Source organism: Leucoraja erinacea, chromosome 10 (genome assembly GCF_028641065.1).
Source record: "Leucoraja erinacea ecotype New England chromosome 10, Leri_hhj_1, whole genome shotgun sequence".
NCBI classification, from domain to species: domain Eukaryota; kingdom Metazoa; phylum Chordata; class Chondrichthyes; order Rajiformes; family Rajidae; genus Leucoraja; species Leucoraja erinaceus.
Genome location: NC_073386.1, coordinates 6,892,922 through 6,908,655, shown reverse-complemented (window position 1 = coordinate 6,908,655; position 15,734 = coordinate 6,892,922). Strand labels below are relative to the sequence as shown.

The following is a 15,734-nucleotide window of genomic DNA, read 5'->3' as shown; positions in this document are numbered from 1 at the left end:
CTGATTTGAAACATCATTCACAGCTTAAATAATTACATTTTATTTATAATTATTTATTTATTACCCAGCTTAAATCCGCTATTGGTTTGTCCCAAGCCTCTCCCAGTGGCTCCATAAGTAGTTTGTTTTGATCTAGCACCCATTTGCTGAGATGACGTTTTACCCATCTTACTCTGTTCCAATGGGTTTTCAAAGCCGTGAAATCCGGTAGACCTCGATTGTGGAATTGATCCAACTGCCAATTCAATTGGAGCAGTTTTTCCTCTTGGTCCAGAGTTCATCGTCTTCGATGCTCTAGAGCTACATCTTGAACCCTCTTTCCAATATCTCCTTCTTCGATTTGACCACCGCTATCTTTGTGTCTAGTTCCAGTTGTTTATTTCTTCGCCTCATCTGCTCCTTTCATCGCCTCTTCTCTATCTGTTCTTCTTGTCGCTCAATCTCTGCTTCCTCTTGCTCAATCTCATGTTTCTTCTTCAAGGCATCCGCTTCTATTGAGAGAGCGGCTAGATCAGCTTCAACTCCCAACTGAGCAGAAACTCTTGATACCAAACTGGCTATAGAACCAGATTTATGTCCTGATCTTCGTGTAGATACATTCGAGATACTATCTCGTGGTGTAATCTCATCTACCATTCCATCACCTTGTTGCATCGCACTTCCAGCTGTTAAACGTGTAAGTTGTGGTATCATTTCAGATAACCACTCCTCCGCATCATCCATGTAATCATTGAATATACCCACCCTTGGCTCCCACCACTGGGTGTGTCTTTCACGTTCTTCCAGAGATAGCTCTGAGTCCATCAGTGCATTATGTTCATCTTGAACCTCCTGGCAGAGGTTAAGTGGTTGACTCATATTAAATTCCACTTTGATCACGTTCTTGGCTGATTCCATTAGTTTCTTCTGTTTCTCAATTAATTTGGTAACCTGTTTCCATAATTTGTTTCTCATCTACTCAGCATTTTTCAGAAATAGAACTCGGCCTTTCTCAGTGAATTTAACTTGTCTCTCATCGCCATCTCGTGCTTCCTCAGACGTGATACTTTCTTCTTGCTCCATGGATTCAAACAGGTTTTGGCAGATTGCCAAGTCTTTAAATTGAATGAACAGAGTCTTCTTCTTTCTGCTTTAATTTTATGTAAACATCTTTTCTCAGGTACAATAACAAACTGAATATCCAGACATCATCCCTCAACCTTCACTAGGTTAATAATGATGTTATTTGAAAAGGAATGTGCCTTATCTTGACTTCAAATCAATCCAAGGTCGGACATCTGAATTTCTCCCAGCAATGGAAAAACACTTTATTGGCTATCTTCCAAGCTGGTGGCTAGCTTTCTGGCTCTTCTTACAGAAGCCGTTTAGAATTAAAGTTTTCTGACCTTAAAATTCAAAGTATAGTCGATTTCTACTCACAATTTTGTGATAATGTCTTCAGATAAGTCGTGTCGCTGTCGATGAACCTCTAGGCCATCTCTGGCCGAGATCTATTGTCTTCAGATCCTAGGCTGGAACCGATCTTCTGGCTAAAACCTCTTTCGAGATCCGAGCCTAGTCTTCTGTCCCACTCTCTGGAACTGGCTTTCACCTCCTTAAAGAGGTATCCTTCGACTTTGTGCAGCGGCAGATTTTTATATCGTTCAAGAGATTACTCTCTCTAGCCACAGGAGACTACATGGTTAAGGAGAATGTCGTAATACACATGTGAGCTCTCCGTGAGACCTTCAGAGTTTCTTCAGAGATAAATCTTCATGACTAGGGGCTAGTGGAATCAATAGATATGGGGAGAAGGCAGGCACGAGTTATTGATTTGGGACGATCACCCATGATCACAATGAATGGCGGTGCTGGCCCGAAGGGCTGAAAGGCCTCCTTCTGCACCTATTTTCTATGTTTCTATGACACAGTCTTTTGATTTATAGTTTCTTTGTTGTTGAAGATATAGACAATAGACAAATAGACAATAAGATATACATCCGACCTTCTTCTCCGACTCGTACACTGTAATCTTCGTCAAACTCCAGCATATCGCTTTAAACGTTAGAAAACTCCTCGTGTTTCGGTTACACTTCACATGGTCGAAGGTAAACCTTCCCCATGTAAGTCCAAAACTAAACTAAAAACTAAAGTTCTGTGTATGAAACTCAGCACCAAACATGCCCTAGAGTACGTAATAAATCCCACCCACATAATAACAGGCAGTCTAAAATTTAAAGACAAATGTCATAATTAATGACACACAAAAGAAGCCAAATGGCCACAACACCATTTTGTGGCACCTCAGAAACAAAATGTTTATTTCTTTGAAAACAGTACCTGTGCCACTACTGATACAAAGAATGACAAGCATATTTAATTAGGATATCTACAGAATTTAAAAAAAATTAACATATGAGAGAAGCTTGCAGAATTTATTTTTACACTTAAAAGTGTTCAAAGATGTCCAGAATCCATTGAACCACATATAAAGAGTGCATGTTGGTCCTTTTCTGTATGTCTATTAGATCTTGATTTTCTTAAATTAAAAGACTCAACAAATCCAGTAAACAGTGTCTAAATATAAACTGTTCCTTTTTGGAAAATACACTAAACAACGGAAATAGTCAAGAAAAATGTTATTCTATTCTGTTCTGCAAATTTGGACTTTTATGTTCTGTGTTACTGCAATTTTGAAGGGTAATGAATCTTGCTTCACATTCAACATAGATTTCAGCATTAGCTATGAGCCTTCTTGATCATTTTCATAAAACAATATTTTCTGATTGTTTACACAATGAATATCCAAAGACAAACAGTGCAGTCATCCAGGATGCAATTTTTTTAATGTCCCATTTAAAGAAAATTATCTGACCATTCTTGATGATAGAAATATAAAGATTTTGTTGTATTGTTATTGCAATTTCACTAAATAATCTCTAAATTAGAGAAAATAGAATAATTAACAAGGACCCGCACTTAAAATTTCAGAATGGGAACTTTAGAAAGCTGCAACATGGCCTTTTTAAAAGTGCAATAAATCAGTTTATATAACTATTTATTCACTGCTTTTAGCGTGGTTATTTTAACACATCTGAGCTAGGAATGTGGAATTATAGACCTCCTTTATTGCAATTTTTACTCAAATAAAATCTCTCTCCTAAGTTTTCCTAAGAGACCAGACCAGAAATTAGCTGTTATTTTGCAATTTTGTTTTAGCTCAAATACTGGAATGCTCAGATCATTTTTTAAATCACATTTGAGAAAGGGCAGTATCACCATTTCACAGAACAGTTTACACAGACAGAACTTGGAACCACAATCTGGCATGAACTGATATTTTGTAAAATCACACTCAGCATTAATCGTGCTGAAAACCACTTGATCATTTGCAAGATTACTGGCTGAAAATTGACATGGCACGTTTGGTAAATAACTGCTGGCTCTTGCGGAGGTTAAAATAATGCTGTTGTCTATTTTGTCATTATAGTTGTTTATTAACTGGGTCTACACTTGGCATGCTTACCTCAGCCTTCAGTCTATTTGAAAAAGGCTTGTCTATTTGGATGTAGAACAGATATGATTCTTCAAAAAATTGAGGAACAGAATTGGGGCAAGGTTCTCTAAACGAAAGAAATTGGCTTCGTTCAATAACACTTATCTTTTACAAACAAAACCAAATCATTGTCAATAACAAGAAGAGATGTGACTCTCCTTAGTGATTAACTTTAGCTAAGAGCTAAGAAAAGCAAGAGCAAAGATGCTCTAAAGTGATACAATGATCAATACATTACTGAAAGGAAAAAAGGTAAAATAAAACTCAGTAAGATTTCTTTGCAATGGAAAAGATTTACAGCAAAACAAAATAGAAAATAAAATTACTCAATTCTTGAAAGGGTAAATAAAAGGTTTCCACTGATTGCCTAATTGATGAACACATGTGGTCATGGACTCGGGATAATTTCAAGAACAAATAGCAAATTACAGAAATGTCTACATGCTAATGCAACATAAAATGTTATACCGCAGTTTAACAGGTACAGGTAGTTCAATAAAGAAGATTTTTTCTAAATATTTGGATAAAGAATATCCAGCAGTAAGAAAGAAAAATAGATTATGAGTAGTTTATCCATATGAGGAATATGTGTAAATAGAGATGCTAGGTCCAAGGGCTTCACCAAGCACTATATAATTTCTAACAATTTCTTACAATTTCTTCGGTAAGATTTTTTTTTTAAATTACATTTTTTGATCATATAAATATTTAGCAATATCGTTTGCACAAATATAACATATGGCTCATCAATGTTGATGAAGGAAGGACATAATAGAGTTAGCATTCTGATAGAGTAACCGTACATGAGCTCTCGATTGTGAGCACTTGATGGCTGAGTGGCCATTGGTCACTATTGACTTTCTGAAGATACGAGGTGCACTCAATTTCCCAAACCTGTTCTGCTATGCAATTAAATAATGTTTGATCTCCCTTTTAAATCATATTTCCACATTGATGCTACAAAAGTCAATTTCAAAACAAATGAAGTGTTCAACTGACCACCTACTGTTCCAAATTTCTATTACCTTTTTGTGTAAAGCAGAGGTGTTTGTGCACCTTACAATCCTACCCCAGGCCAACCCCACTGTGTCAAGTACCTCCTGTCATGTCTGTGGAAAGATCTGCAGCTCCACACTGGCCTCAGTGGCCATCTCAGTACCACAGAACTGAGTGGAACCAAGTCATCCTCTAATCTAAGGGACAGCCTAAGAAAATGAAGCAGTTTTTTTAACAACATTAAATTTGAGGTTCTGATCCCCTATTTTATTCATCCACCAAAGGAAATATTTTCTCTCCATCAACTCCCTTAAATAGTTTAAAACATCTCAATTTGATTACCATTTAATTAAGCAAATACAAACCTGCCTGTGAATTGATCATGTAAGTTCTGGTATCATTCTGGTGTGTACGCGCCACAATCCAGAGATTCAAATATCATGCCTTTTGTGTGCTGAACAGCATTGAATGCATTACCCTAGATGGGTTTTAGCCAAAGGCTTTGTACGGCTAAATATAACTGTTTTATAAAACCACTTGTATTCAAGCTCATGGAATAAAGGAGAATATTCCATTAGTTGTACAATATAGTGTAATATGCTGCAATGAAGGAAGAAAACAAGCTGTCAATTCCCTTTATCTGTAACTTGGACTAACATTCCCATTACTCTATAAAGAAATGTTTACTCACTATAAAAATCCAGGTTCTATGTTCATACTTTAACAAATGATCTACAGAGGAACCGATCAATAGCGAGCTGGAACCCCTGTCAAATGTCAAAATAGGTCATTTAAAAAGAAGCTGCATATTCTTATATATGTCCTTTCTTGATCTACATGTGACTCCAGAACCAGAGAAATGCGGTTAACCATGAGTTTTAAATGCTAACTTTTGGCTGTCATAATATATCTCATGGATTTTCATGGTATCAGAGACAGTCACTTTGATCCTCTGGATTCCAAGTTAGGATTAGCAAGTGGCTGTATGATGTACACGATCAATAATTGCACAGAAGTTATACGCTCCTTCTCGTCAACTCTGAGATGCAAGTCTCAGTAATTCTGGAATCAGGTGCAGCAATGTTCATTAACAAAAGCTCACTTATCCGGTACTACATTAAAGATTTGCAAGATTTGCAAGCCCAATAGACTTGGATGGAAATCCAGTTATCGAAACTGATAAAGCCAGCAAGGAAGTACATTCCTGGTCAAGATGTCGATTAGGGGTATATATATTTGACTGAGCTATGGTGATTAGAATCATTTTCAATTTCTTGACTGCTGAGAATGACTCAACTCCAGTAAACAGGACACTAAGAAGGTAAAGTTGTTTTCAATGTTGCCAAACAAAGAAATAGCAGTATCAGAAATGAGAGCCGTGTCTTCCATTGTGGCCCTCCAGTATGATACACTTCCTTATGTTAGGACAGCTTGAAGATGGTCATTGCTCTAGAGTGCTAGAATTGGGGAAATGTACCCAGCAAAAGACTTGAGAAAACCGAAAAGGAAAGAAAAATAGGAAGGGAGAACAAAGCAAAAGTTATCCTATTGATGTTTATATACGTCATAACATAATGCAGATGATCTGCCAACCGTATTCCATCTTCCATTGATGTAAATATTAAGTTGTTTAATTGTAAATTTGAATCGGTAAAATTCAATTGAAAGTACAGAATTGAGCATAAGGTGTCGATTAGGGGTATATATATGAGAGTGAGCGATGATGGTTAGAATCCTTTTCAATTTTTCAACTGCTGAGAATTGTCTGCCTTTCTGAATTAGAAATCATAAAAAAATTAATCAGTTAGATTAAAACTATCACATTATCTTTTACCTGGAACTTTAATTTATACCCGAAGACTTTCTTCTCCATGCATAATTGGCTTGCCAACTTCCACCGATCCCCAATGAATATCACTTCGCTGACTATAAATCCATCCATTTCTTTCTGCACTTTCCTCATCTTTACCAGGTCTTCAGTTTTTACAGCCTCAATTGTACCACCATTGAATTCCCTTCTCCCTATTCTGTGACAAGCACTTTGGCACCGTGTCTTAAATGCATATATTGGTACTTCTCTGCGTTTATAAGGAGTGTACTTTCTTCGGCCTTTTGTTCTCCCCTACATTTTCTACTGCTAAGCCTGGCACCTTTTTGTAAGCTTTAAAAATCTTGAGATATCTCACTGTGTTAAATAACCAAGAAAAAATAAGTTGTAGTTTGGAAAATCATCTTCGGTGATTATTTAAAAAATGCAGATATATTTGAACAGTATACCACCAGACATTAAAAATGCATAGAAAGTAGATTATTCAACCACAGAATTCACATATATTGCAATTCACTTGGACTCTCTGTTTATGAATTCTTCTCTGACATCATATGGCAGTGTGTTGAAAATGTCCTCTTCCACATTCAACTGACCCCTCTTCAAACACTGGCACTTTTCCAGTTCAGGTGGCAAATACTGCAGTTTGTTGCCTTTCAGGTCTAGCTGGCGAAGTTGTATCAGGTTTTTCACCTTGGGTGGAATGCAAGTCAATAGATTATGTGAAAGTATTAATACCCTGAGCTTTGTACAATAAAACAATTCTAAGGGTAATTCGGACACCTTGTTACTCTCAATGTTGAAGTAGTGAAGATCTTCCAGTTGTTCTATCTCAGTGGGAATGCTTGTAATAATATTATGGCCAACATCTAGGTGCCGTAGTCTAGTGAGCTTAAATAGATTTGACGGAAGAAAACTAATGTTGTTTTTAGTTAAATAGAGCATTTCGAGTGAGCTGGCTTTGACAATGTACACAGGAATCTGTGAAATTTTGTTGTAGTGAAGTTTCAGCGTGGTGAGTTTGCGAAGATGCTGGAAACTAGCTAGTTCTTCCAAGGTCCTCAGGTTGTTGTCTTTCAGGTCCATTTCTTGAAGATTGCTCAGGCTAAATATGGCACTTGGGATTCGCTCTAGGTCACAGCTGTACAGTTTGAGAACGGACAGGCAAAACATCTTTCTGACGCCATTGAGAGTGGTGAACTTTTTGCCCTGATTGTCAATAGTGAGGTGCTGGAGACGATGAGCAACATCAATGACTGCTGCAGGTATTTTAGTGACATTTGATTTTAGATGCAAAGATTTAAGCCGTTCTAAGTCACACAGCGACTGCAGGACAATAGAAGACTTGTTGTCAATTAACAAATTTCCTTCAAGGTACAATGCACGCAGATTTTTCAGACAATACATCCACTGTGGTATTTCATAAGAATTTGCAAACCGGACTCTTAAAATTGTTATTGTGTCTTTCAAAAATGCGAGTGCTCGGTTTTCCACTTTTATTATACAGTTGTACACCCAGAGTTCTTGGAGCGAAGTTTGTTGTGAGATGGCTGCGCTAATTGAGACATCTTTAATAAATTCTAACTTTAATACTTCCAGGTTATAAATATCATAAACACTATTCGGAATACCAGGTAGCATAAAGAGATGTAATTCAGTCTTGTTGTCTTCATTAGTCGTTATACGTTGCTGAAGCTTTTCATGTGTCCATTCATAACTCAAATTTAGTTGACGGAGTTTGTTTTCACTAACATCAGACAGAAACACAGCAAACTTTCTGGCGTACAATTTGTCATATTGGTCAATAAGATGCAGTAAAAACGCAAAGTCGTTTTTCACATCTGGAATGTCATCAATCCCAGTTTCCTCTCGGACATACGCAAATGAATATTCCTTAAGTTTAAAGTAAAAGATCCAGTAGAGCGTGTAGATGCATGTTATGCAGTAAATGAATATGACCACAACATACACGATGGACAACATCCTGAATATCCTCCAAAGGCCATGGATGCAGAAAAATTCTGTGAAACCTGTAATATGGATTCGATCTACGCAGTGGACAATATGCTTCATTTGAGGAATCCGTGTTACAAAGTAGGCCAGAATGAGAATTGTTTGGATAGATCGTAAAATAGTTTGCCTTATGTACATCATGTAAAGAATATGGCCTTCCTCAGTGTGAAGACGGAACTTCTTGACCTTTTCAAACAATGCCTTCGCTTGTTCTCCTTCCTTTTTGTCCAAGATTTTCACGGCCGCATGACCATAAACACCGCCCCCAACCGTCTTGAAAGTCTTGGATGGGGGCTTGCACAAAGACGCTTGTGGTTCATTCGCACATATTCTGTCATTACTGCTTTCATTGTGTCCCAGTAAGTGGACTGTATCAGAAGATTGCTGCAGGTTTAAAGAACACGTGACAGACGGTTCACCTGATAAAACTGTTCTTTGTGGTATCTGTAGGTCAGAATCCTCGTAAACAGTTTCTGAAAGTGCCTTGGTCGTCCATTGGGAATCTAAACACTTTCCGAGGATTGATATGAAATGTTCAATTTTGGAACTTGTTCCTGGAAATTTGAACCAGAAGTTACTGCTTATCAAAAATATCAGTGTGTGGATGATAGCTATGTAAGGGAAATACTTGGAATACCATTGAATTGCATTGTCGTAACAATACTGATCCATTAGATTGTACTGTTCACGGTCTAGATCAGTCTTAAATCCTGAATCAAAACTATTCAATTTACGACCTTTAAGAGCACTTTGATTCCATTGCATGGTGGCCATTAGGAAGCCTTCTGGCACAGGTACGCAGATTATCTTGTCTGTTGATATCTGTTTAGGTACAGAAGGGAAAATAAATATAATTGAGTTAATCAAAAACACAGTATTAGAAGCTCAATTCAGTTTGTTTAGTTTATTGTCACGTGAACTGAGGTGCAGTGAAATGCTTTTGTTGCGTGCTAACCAGACAGCGGAAAGACAATTCATTATTACAATTGAGCCATTCACAGTGTACAGATATATGATAAGGTATAACGTTTAGTGCAAGGTAAAGCCAGTAAAATCCGATCAAATATAGTCCGATATTAGTTCAGGACTGCTCTCTGGTTGCAGTAGGATGGTACAGTTGCTTGATAACAACTGGGAAGAAACTGTTCCTGAATCTGGAGGCGTGCGTTTCAGCTGTTAGTAAAATTGCATCAATGAATCAATATTAAAGTCCCACTTAAAGAAAAGCACACAATTTCTCCACTACATTGTGCCCTCTCATTACCCAGACTTATCAATTTCCCCCACTGGCTCCATCTGGCAAGGGGGAAGAAACCAATGCATCTAATTACCCTCGATCTCTTCTCCCTTGGCTCACTTTTCCTATCGGCTCCCTCACCTCGTTCCATCTGTTCATCGTCCCTCCCTTATCTGATTCCATCGATCAAGAGTTCAGGCTTGCAATGGATAGGTTGGGAAATCAGGACTACACCCGCTAGTTTATGGGACGTCGGTTCAGTCGTCTGATGACAGTGGGGAAGTTGCCCCTATCTATGGAATTGATTGCCACAGGCAGCTGTGGTGGCCAAGTCTTTACGTGCTTTTAAAGTTGAGATTGCCGACTTGATCAGTAAAAGTGTCAAACGTTATGGGGAGAAGGCAGGAGAATACAGTTGAGAGGGAAAGATAGATCAGTCGTGATTGAATGGCGGACTAGACTTGATGGGCCAAATGGCCTAATTCTGCTCCTATAACTTATGAACATTTCTACGAGCCTCTATCTCCACCCTGTGTAGAAAAGAACTGCAGATGCTTGTTTAAACTGAAGTTAGACACAAAATGCTGAAATAACTCAGCGGGACAGGCAGCATCTCTGAAGAGAAGGAATGGGTGACGTTTTGGGTCAAGACCCTTCTTCAGACTTCTATCTCCACCCTTCCAGTTACATCCCCCACCTGGCTCCATCTGCTCCCAAATCTTATTCCACCCATCCGCTCCAGTCTCTGGTGTACCCCTTCTTCTTACTTCAGTATTGAGTGATTTAAAATAAAAAAAACATTTATTGTTTCTTTTGTATTATTTTTCCCCACATAAATTTCGTAACAGTGAATTGGTATCTCAAATTGTTGGAAAATGTTATATGAATCCCCCGAGGGCAACTTACAGTTACCCAAATGGCTGTGACACGGTGTCTTCTTCTTCTTGCGTGTGGCGTGCACAGCCTAAACTTGTAAGAGAACTTGTTCTGTTTGATCTTCTGTTTGTGCACGCCAGGTTGATTGCATTTGTCGAAACAGGATGGACCACGTGAAGGTTGCAATCTCCCACCCCGTTTGCAGTCTAAATCTATGTAACTGATCTCAGTAACCATGCTAAATCATTATAGAAACATAGAAATCAGGTGCAGGAGTAGGCCATTCGGCCATTCGAGCCTGCACCGCCATTCAATATGATCGTGGCTGATCATCCAACTCAGTATCCTGTACCTGCCTTCTCTCCATACCCCCTGATGCCTTTAGCCACAAGGGCCACATCTAACTCCCTCTTAAATATAGCCAATGAACTGGCCTCAACTACCTTCTGTGGCAGAGAATTCGAGAGATTCAGCACTCTCTGTGTGAAAAATGTTTTTCTCATCTCGGTCCTAAAAGATTTCCCCCTTATCCTTAAACTGTGACCCCTTGTTCTAGACTTCCCCAACATCGGGAACAATCTTCCTGCATCTAGCCTGTCCAACCCCTTAAGAATTTTGTACGTTTCTATAAGATCCCCCCTGTCTTCTAAATTCTAGCGAGTACAAGCCAAGTCTACCCAGTCTTTCTTCATATGAAATTCCTGACATCACAGGAATCAGTCTGGTGAACCTTCTCTGTACTCCCTCTATGGCAAGAATGTTTTTTCACAGATTAGGAGACCAAAACTGAACGCAATACTCCAGGTGTGGTTTCACCGGGACCCTGTACAACTGCAGTAGAACCTCCCTGCTCCTATACCCAAATCCTTTTGCTATGAATGCTAACATACCATTCGCTTTCTTCACTGCCTGCTGCACCTGCATGCCTACTTTCAATGACTGGTGTACCATGACACCCAGGTCTCGTTGCATCTCCCCTTTCCTAATCGGCCACCATTTAGATAATAGTCTGCTTTCCTGTTTTTGCCACCAAAGTGCATTTAACCTCACATTTATCCACATTATACTGCATCTGCCATGCATTTTCCCATTCACCCAGCCTATCCAAGTCACCTTGCAGCCTCCTAGCATCCTCCTCACAGCTAACGCTGCCCCCCAGCTTTGTGTCATCTGCAAACTTGTAGATGTTGCATTCAATTCCCTCGTCCAAATCATTAATATATATTGTAAATAGCTGGGGTCCCAGCACTGAGCCTTGTGGTACCCCACTAGTCACTGCCTGCCATTGTGAAAAGGACCCGTTTACTCCTACTCTTTGGTTCCTGTCTGCCAGCCAGTTCTCTATCCACATCAATAATGAACCCCAAATGCCGTGTGCTTTAAGTTGTATACTAATCTCTTATGTGGGACCTTGTCGAAAGCCTTCTGAAAGTCCAGATATAACACATCCACTGGTTCTCCCTTATCCACTCTACTAGTTACATCCTCAAAAAATTCTATAAGATTCGTCAGACATGATTTAACTTCCATAAATCCATGCTGACTTTGCCCTATGATTTCACCACTTTCCAAATGTGCTGCTATCCCATCTTTAATAACTGACTAGCAGTTTCCCCACTACGGTCTGCAATTCCCCGTTTTCTCTCTCACTCCCTTTTTAAAAAGTGAGGTTACATTAGCTACCCTCCAATCCTCAGTAACTACTCCAGAATCTAAGGAGTTTTGAAAAATGATCACTAATTCATTCACTATTTCTGCGGCTACTTCCTTAAGTATATGTGACTTACGTGACAATATTATGCACGTGATAGTTTGAAGCAGTCTAGGAATTGATTGATTAACTGAAAGATAAAGTCTACCGTGTCCACATCAACCATCAATCACCCATTCACGCTAATTCTACTGTGTGTTCTCCCACTACCGTATCCACACACTACACATTAGAGGTCAATTAACCTACAAACCCAGACAGCTTTGTGGTGTAGGTGGAAAAGGTGGTTGAGAGGGAAAGATAGAGGGTCAAGAGTGTTTTATTGTCATATGTCCCAGATAGAACAATGCAATTCAGCACAACTGAATATGTAAACAAAGTATACTGTAAACAATATGATACACGAGAAAAAAAGGTGTGTGTATATATACACATACTAAGTACACACACACACACACACATATATATATATATATATATACACACACTGTATATATACAATAATAATTATTAATATTATTGCACAACTATTGTTTGTTTTTTGAGTATGCGTGTATACATACATATATACATATACACACGTACTCAAAAAACAAACAATAGTAGTGCAATAATAAGAATAACTAGACGAAGTGTAGGGTTTTAACAATTGATGTCAATGCCATACTAGTCAATGCCTAGTCAAACGGGAGGCCCGGTCCCCCAACGCAACCCATTCCCCAATGCAATATTCCACCACTCACCTGTTCCCCCAACGCAATGGCGGGAGCGTTCTGTAGCTGGGGGACGAGGACGGGGACGGCTTCAGGCGGGGAGCGTCCTGCAGCCAGGGGAGGGGACGGCTTCACGCGGGGCCTGGTGGTGGGGGGGGGGGGTGTGGGAGGGGGGATGTGGGGTGTGGGGCGAGTGGGGCTTGTATGTGGGGGAAGGGGGGGTGTGGGGAGGGTGTGTGTGGGGGGGGGGGGGGATCTGTGGGTGGGGGGGGGGTGGGGGTAAGGAGCATGTGTGTGGGGGGGGGAGGAGCATGTGTGGGAGGAGGGGTGTGGGGGGGGGGGGGTGGGGGGGGGATGGGGGGGTGTGTGGGGAGGGGTGTGTGGGGGAAGAGGGGGTGAGTGGGGTGGATGGGGGGGTGGGTGGGGTAGGTGAACGGTGTTGGGGAGGGGTGTGTAGGTGAGGGGGGTGTGTAGGGGGGGGAGTGTAGGGAAGGGGAATGTAGGGGAGGGGGGGGTGTAGGGGAGGGGAGGTGGGGATGTAGGGAAGGGGGGTGTAGGGGGTGTGGGGAGGGGGGGTGTGGGTGTGTGGGCGAGGGGGGCTTGTAGAGAGGGGTGGAGGGGGGGGGTGTGGGGAGCGGGGGTGTAGGGAAGGGGGGGGTGTTGGGGAGGGGGGGTGGGGGTAGGGGAGGAGGGGTGTAGGGGAGGGGTGTGTAGGGGGGGGGGGTGTAGGGAGGGGGGGGGTGTGGGAGGAAGGGGGGGGGGGCTAGGGAAGGGGGGGTCCGACCACACTCACTGGCTCCAGTGTGTGGCTCCGGACTCACTCACCAGCTGTGGGATGGGGGCCTGTCGGGCTCACGGTTTGCCGGCCCCGGCTCCGCACCACACACACTGGCTCCAGCCCACGACCATAGCTCCGCCCACGAACACAGCCAACACTCCGCTGCTTTTGCTTTATTCTAGGCGCCGGTGATTGACAGCGGGTGCCGGAAGGGACCAATAACTTTTGTAATATTTCACCGATCAGAGCAAAACTTGTTGCGCTTGCAGCAGAGGAGAATGGTAAGGTGGCGAAAAAATCCTAGCGATATAGGGTACCGTTTTTGCGTAAAACAACGCAAACCGGAAGAGGACAAGATGAGAGTTTTAGAAAGAGTACAGATAGATAGATATAATTATAGTCTGTTGTAGTTGAGAGCTAATTTGAGGTTGTGGTGTTTAATAGTCTGATGGGTGTAGAGAAGAAGCTGTTCCTGAACCTGGACGTTACAGTTTTCAAGCTCCTGTACCTTCTTCCCGATGGCAGGGGTGAAATGACTGTGTGGTCAGGTTGGTGTGGGTCTCTGATGATGCTGGCTGCCTTTTTGAGGCAGCGATTCCGATAATAGACAATAGGTGCAAGAGTAGGCCATTCGGCCCTTCGAGTCAGCACTGCCATTTACTGTGATCATGGCTGATCATCCACAATCAGTACCCCGTTCCTGCCTTCTCCCCATATCTCTTGACTCCGTTATCTTTAAACCCCTTCGATGGTGGGGAGGTCAGAGCCGGTGATGGACTGGGCAGTGTTCAGAACTTTTTACAGTCTTTACCGCTTCTGGGCGTTCAAGTTGCCAAACCAGGCCATGATGCAACCAGTGACATGATTGAATGGCGGAGTAGACTTGATGGGCCGAAAGGCCTAATTCTGCTCCTATTACGTATGAACATGAAAATGTTTCATTATAAAGAACAATTGCATTATTTTGTTCAGCTCATACTCACACGACTGCAGTTCTAAGCACTGCAGGTGTGTGAGTCACAAATTGATCATAGGTTGGTCATATTTTGCTCTCTATAACAAAACCGTAACTACTATATTACACCGTGAGAATTTATTTGGTCTATATTATTCACAAGATCATAGGACAGAGGAGCAGAATTAAGCCATTCTGCCCATCGAATCTACTCCACTATTTGATCATAGCTGATCTATTTTTCCCTCTCAACCCCATTCTCCTGCCTCCCCCTGTAACCATTGACAACCTTTTTTGATTAGTAAGGGTGTAAGTAGGTTATGGGGCGAAGGCAGGAGAATGGGGTTGAGAGGAAAAGATAGATCGACCATGATCGATGGCGGAGTAGTCTTGATGGGCCGAATGGCCTAATTCTGCTCCTAGAACACATGAACTTAGGAACTTACAAATCAAGAACCTATCAATCTTCCCTTTAAAAATACCCTAAGAATTGACCACCACCACCACTGTTTGTGGCAATGCGATCCAGATTCACCACCCTCTGGCCACATAAATTCCTCCACATCTGGAAATACTTAAAAAAATAATAATATTGGTTATGTTATTACCCATTACATTGAAGGTAATTTTCAAAAATGGTTTGAATAGATTCTTAGTAAACCACATAAAGGGAATAGAGAAGTATTGATCATTCCAAACAAGGTGTACATTACCTGTAACGTGCCTCCAAAAACTGCAACCATCAGCATCAAAATAGTTAAATAATCCGTGAAGACATCCCACCATGGTTTTAAGATTTTAAATGTTGCTCGTTGGTCTCCAAAATATTTCAGCTCAACCACTGAAAACATATCTAAAGAAACAAAAGTATATATAATTACTGTCACAAGCCTTTTCATTTCAAGACTGGTAATGGTCATCTCAATTTGTATGGATCATTGGAAAGGAAACATTTTGTGCCGGAGATTTGGAGGTATCAGAGGATGCTTGGAACTGGAGCTTTACACTATGAAGTGACTTCATAGTGTAAAGTGACTGCAATTGCATCCTCTACTTCCTCATCCACAGACCACAGTCTGTCCGTATTGGTGG

The 15,734-nt window shown here is 40.9% G+C and overlaps 1 protein-coding gene across 2 annotated transcripts in view; it reads right to left on the bottom strand.

Moving 5' to 3' along the window:
* Positions 1-61: 61 nt before the first annotated feature.
* The window catches only part of LOC129700734 (volume-regulated anion channel subunit LRRC8C-like), an 80,311-nt gene continuing 64,638 nt past the window's right edge, over positions 62-15,734 (bottom strand). The window contains exons 2-3 of one of the 2 annotated variants that reach the window (XM_055641366.1): positions 15,356-15,495; positions 62-9,194 (exon numbers count right to left, since the gene is read on the bottom strand). In XM_055641366.1, coding sequence (XP_055497341.1) covers positions 6,873-9,194; positions 15,356-15,493 — 2,460 coding nt within the window. In that variant the 5' untranslated portion in view covers positions 15,494-15,495 and the 3' untranslated portion in view covers positions 62-6,872. Of the gene's footprint in view, positions 9,195-14,195; positions 14,566-15,355; positions 15,496-15,734 lie in introns of those variants that run through there. The other variant, XM_055641367.1, reaches the window with a different exon arrangement.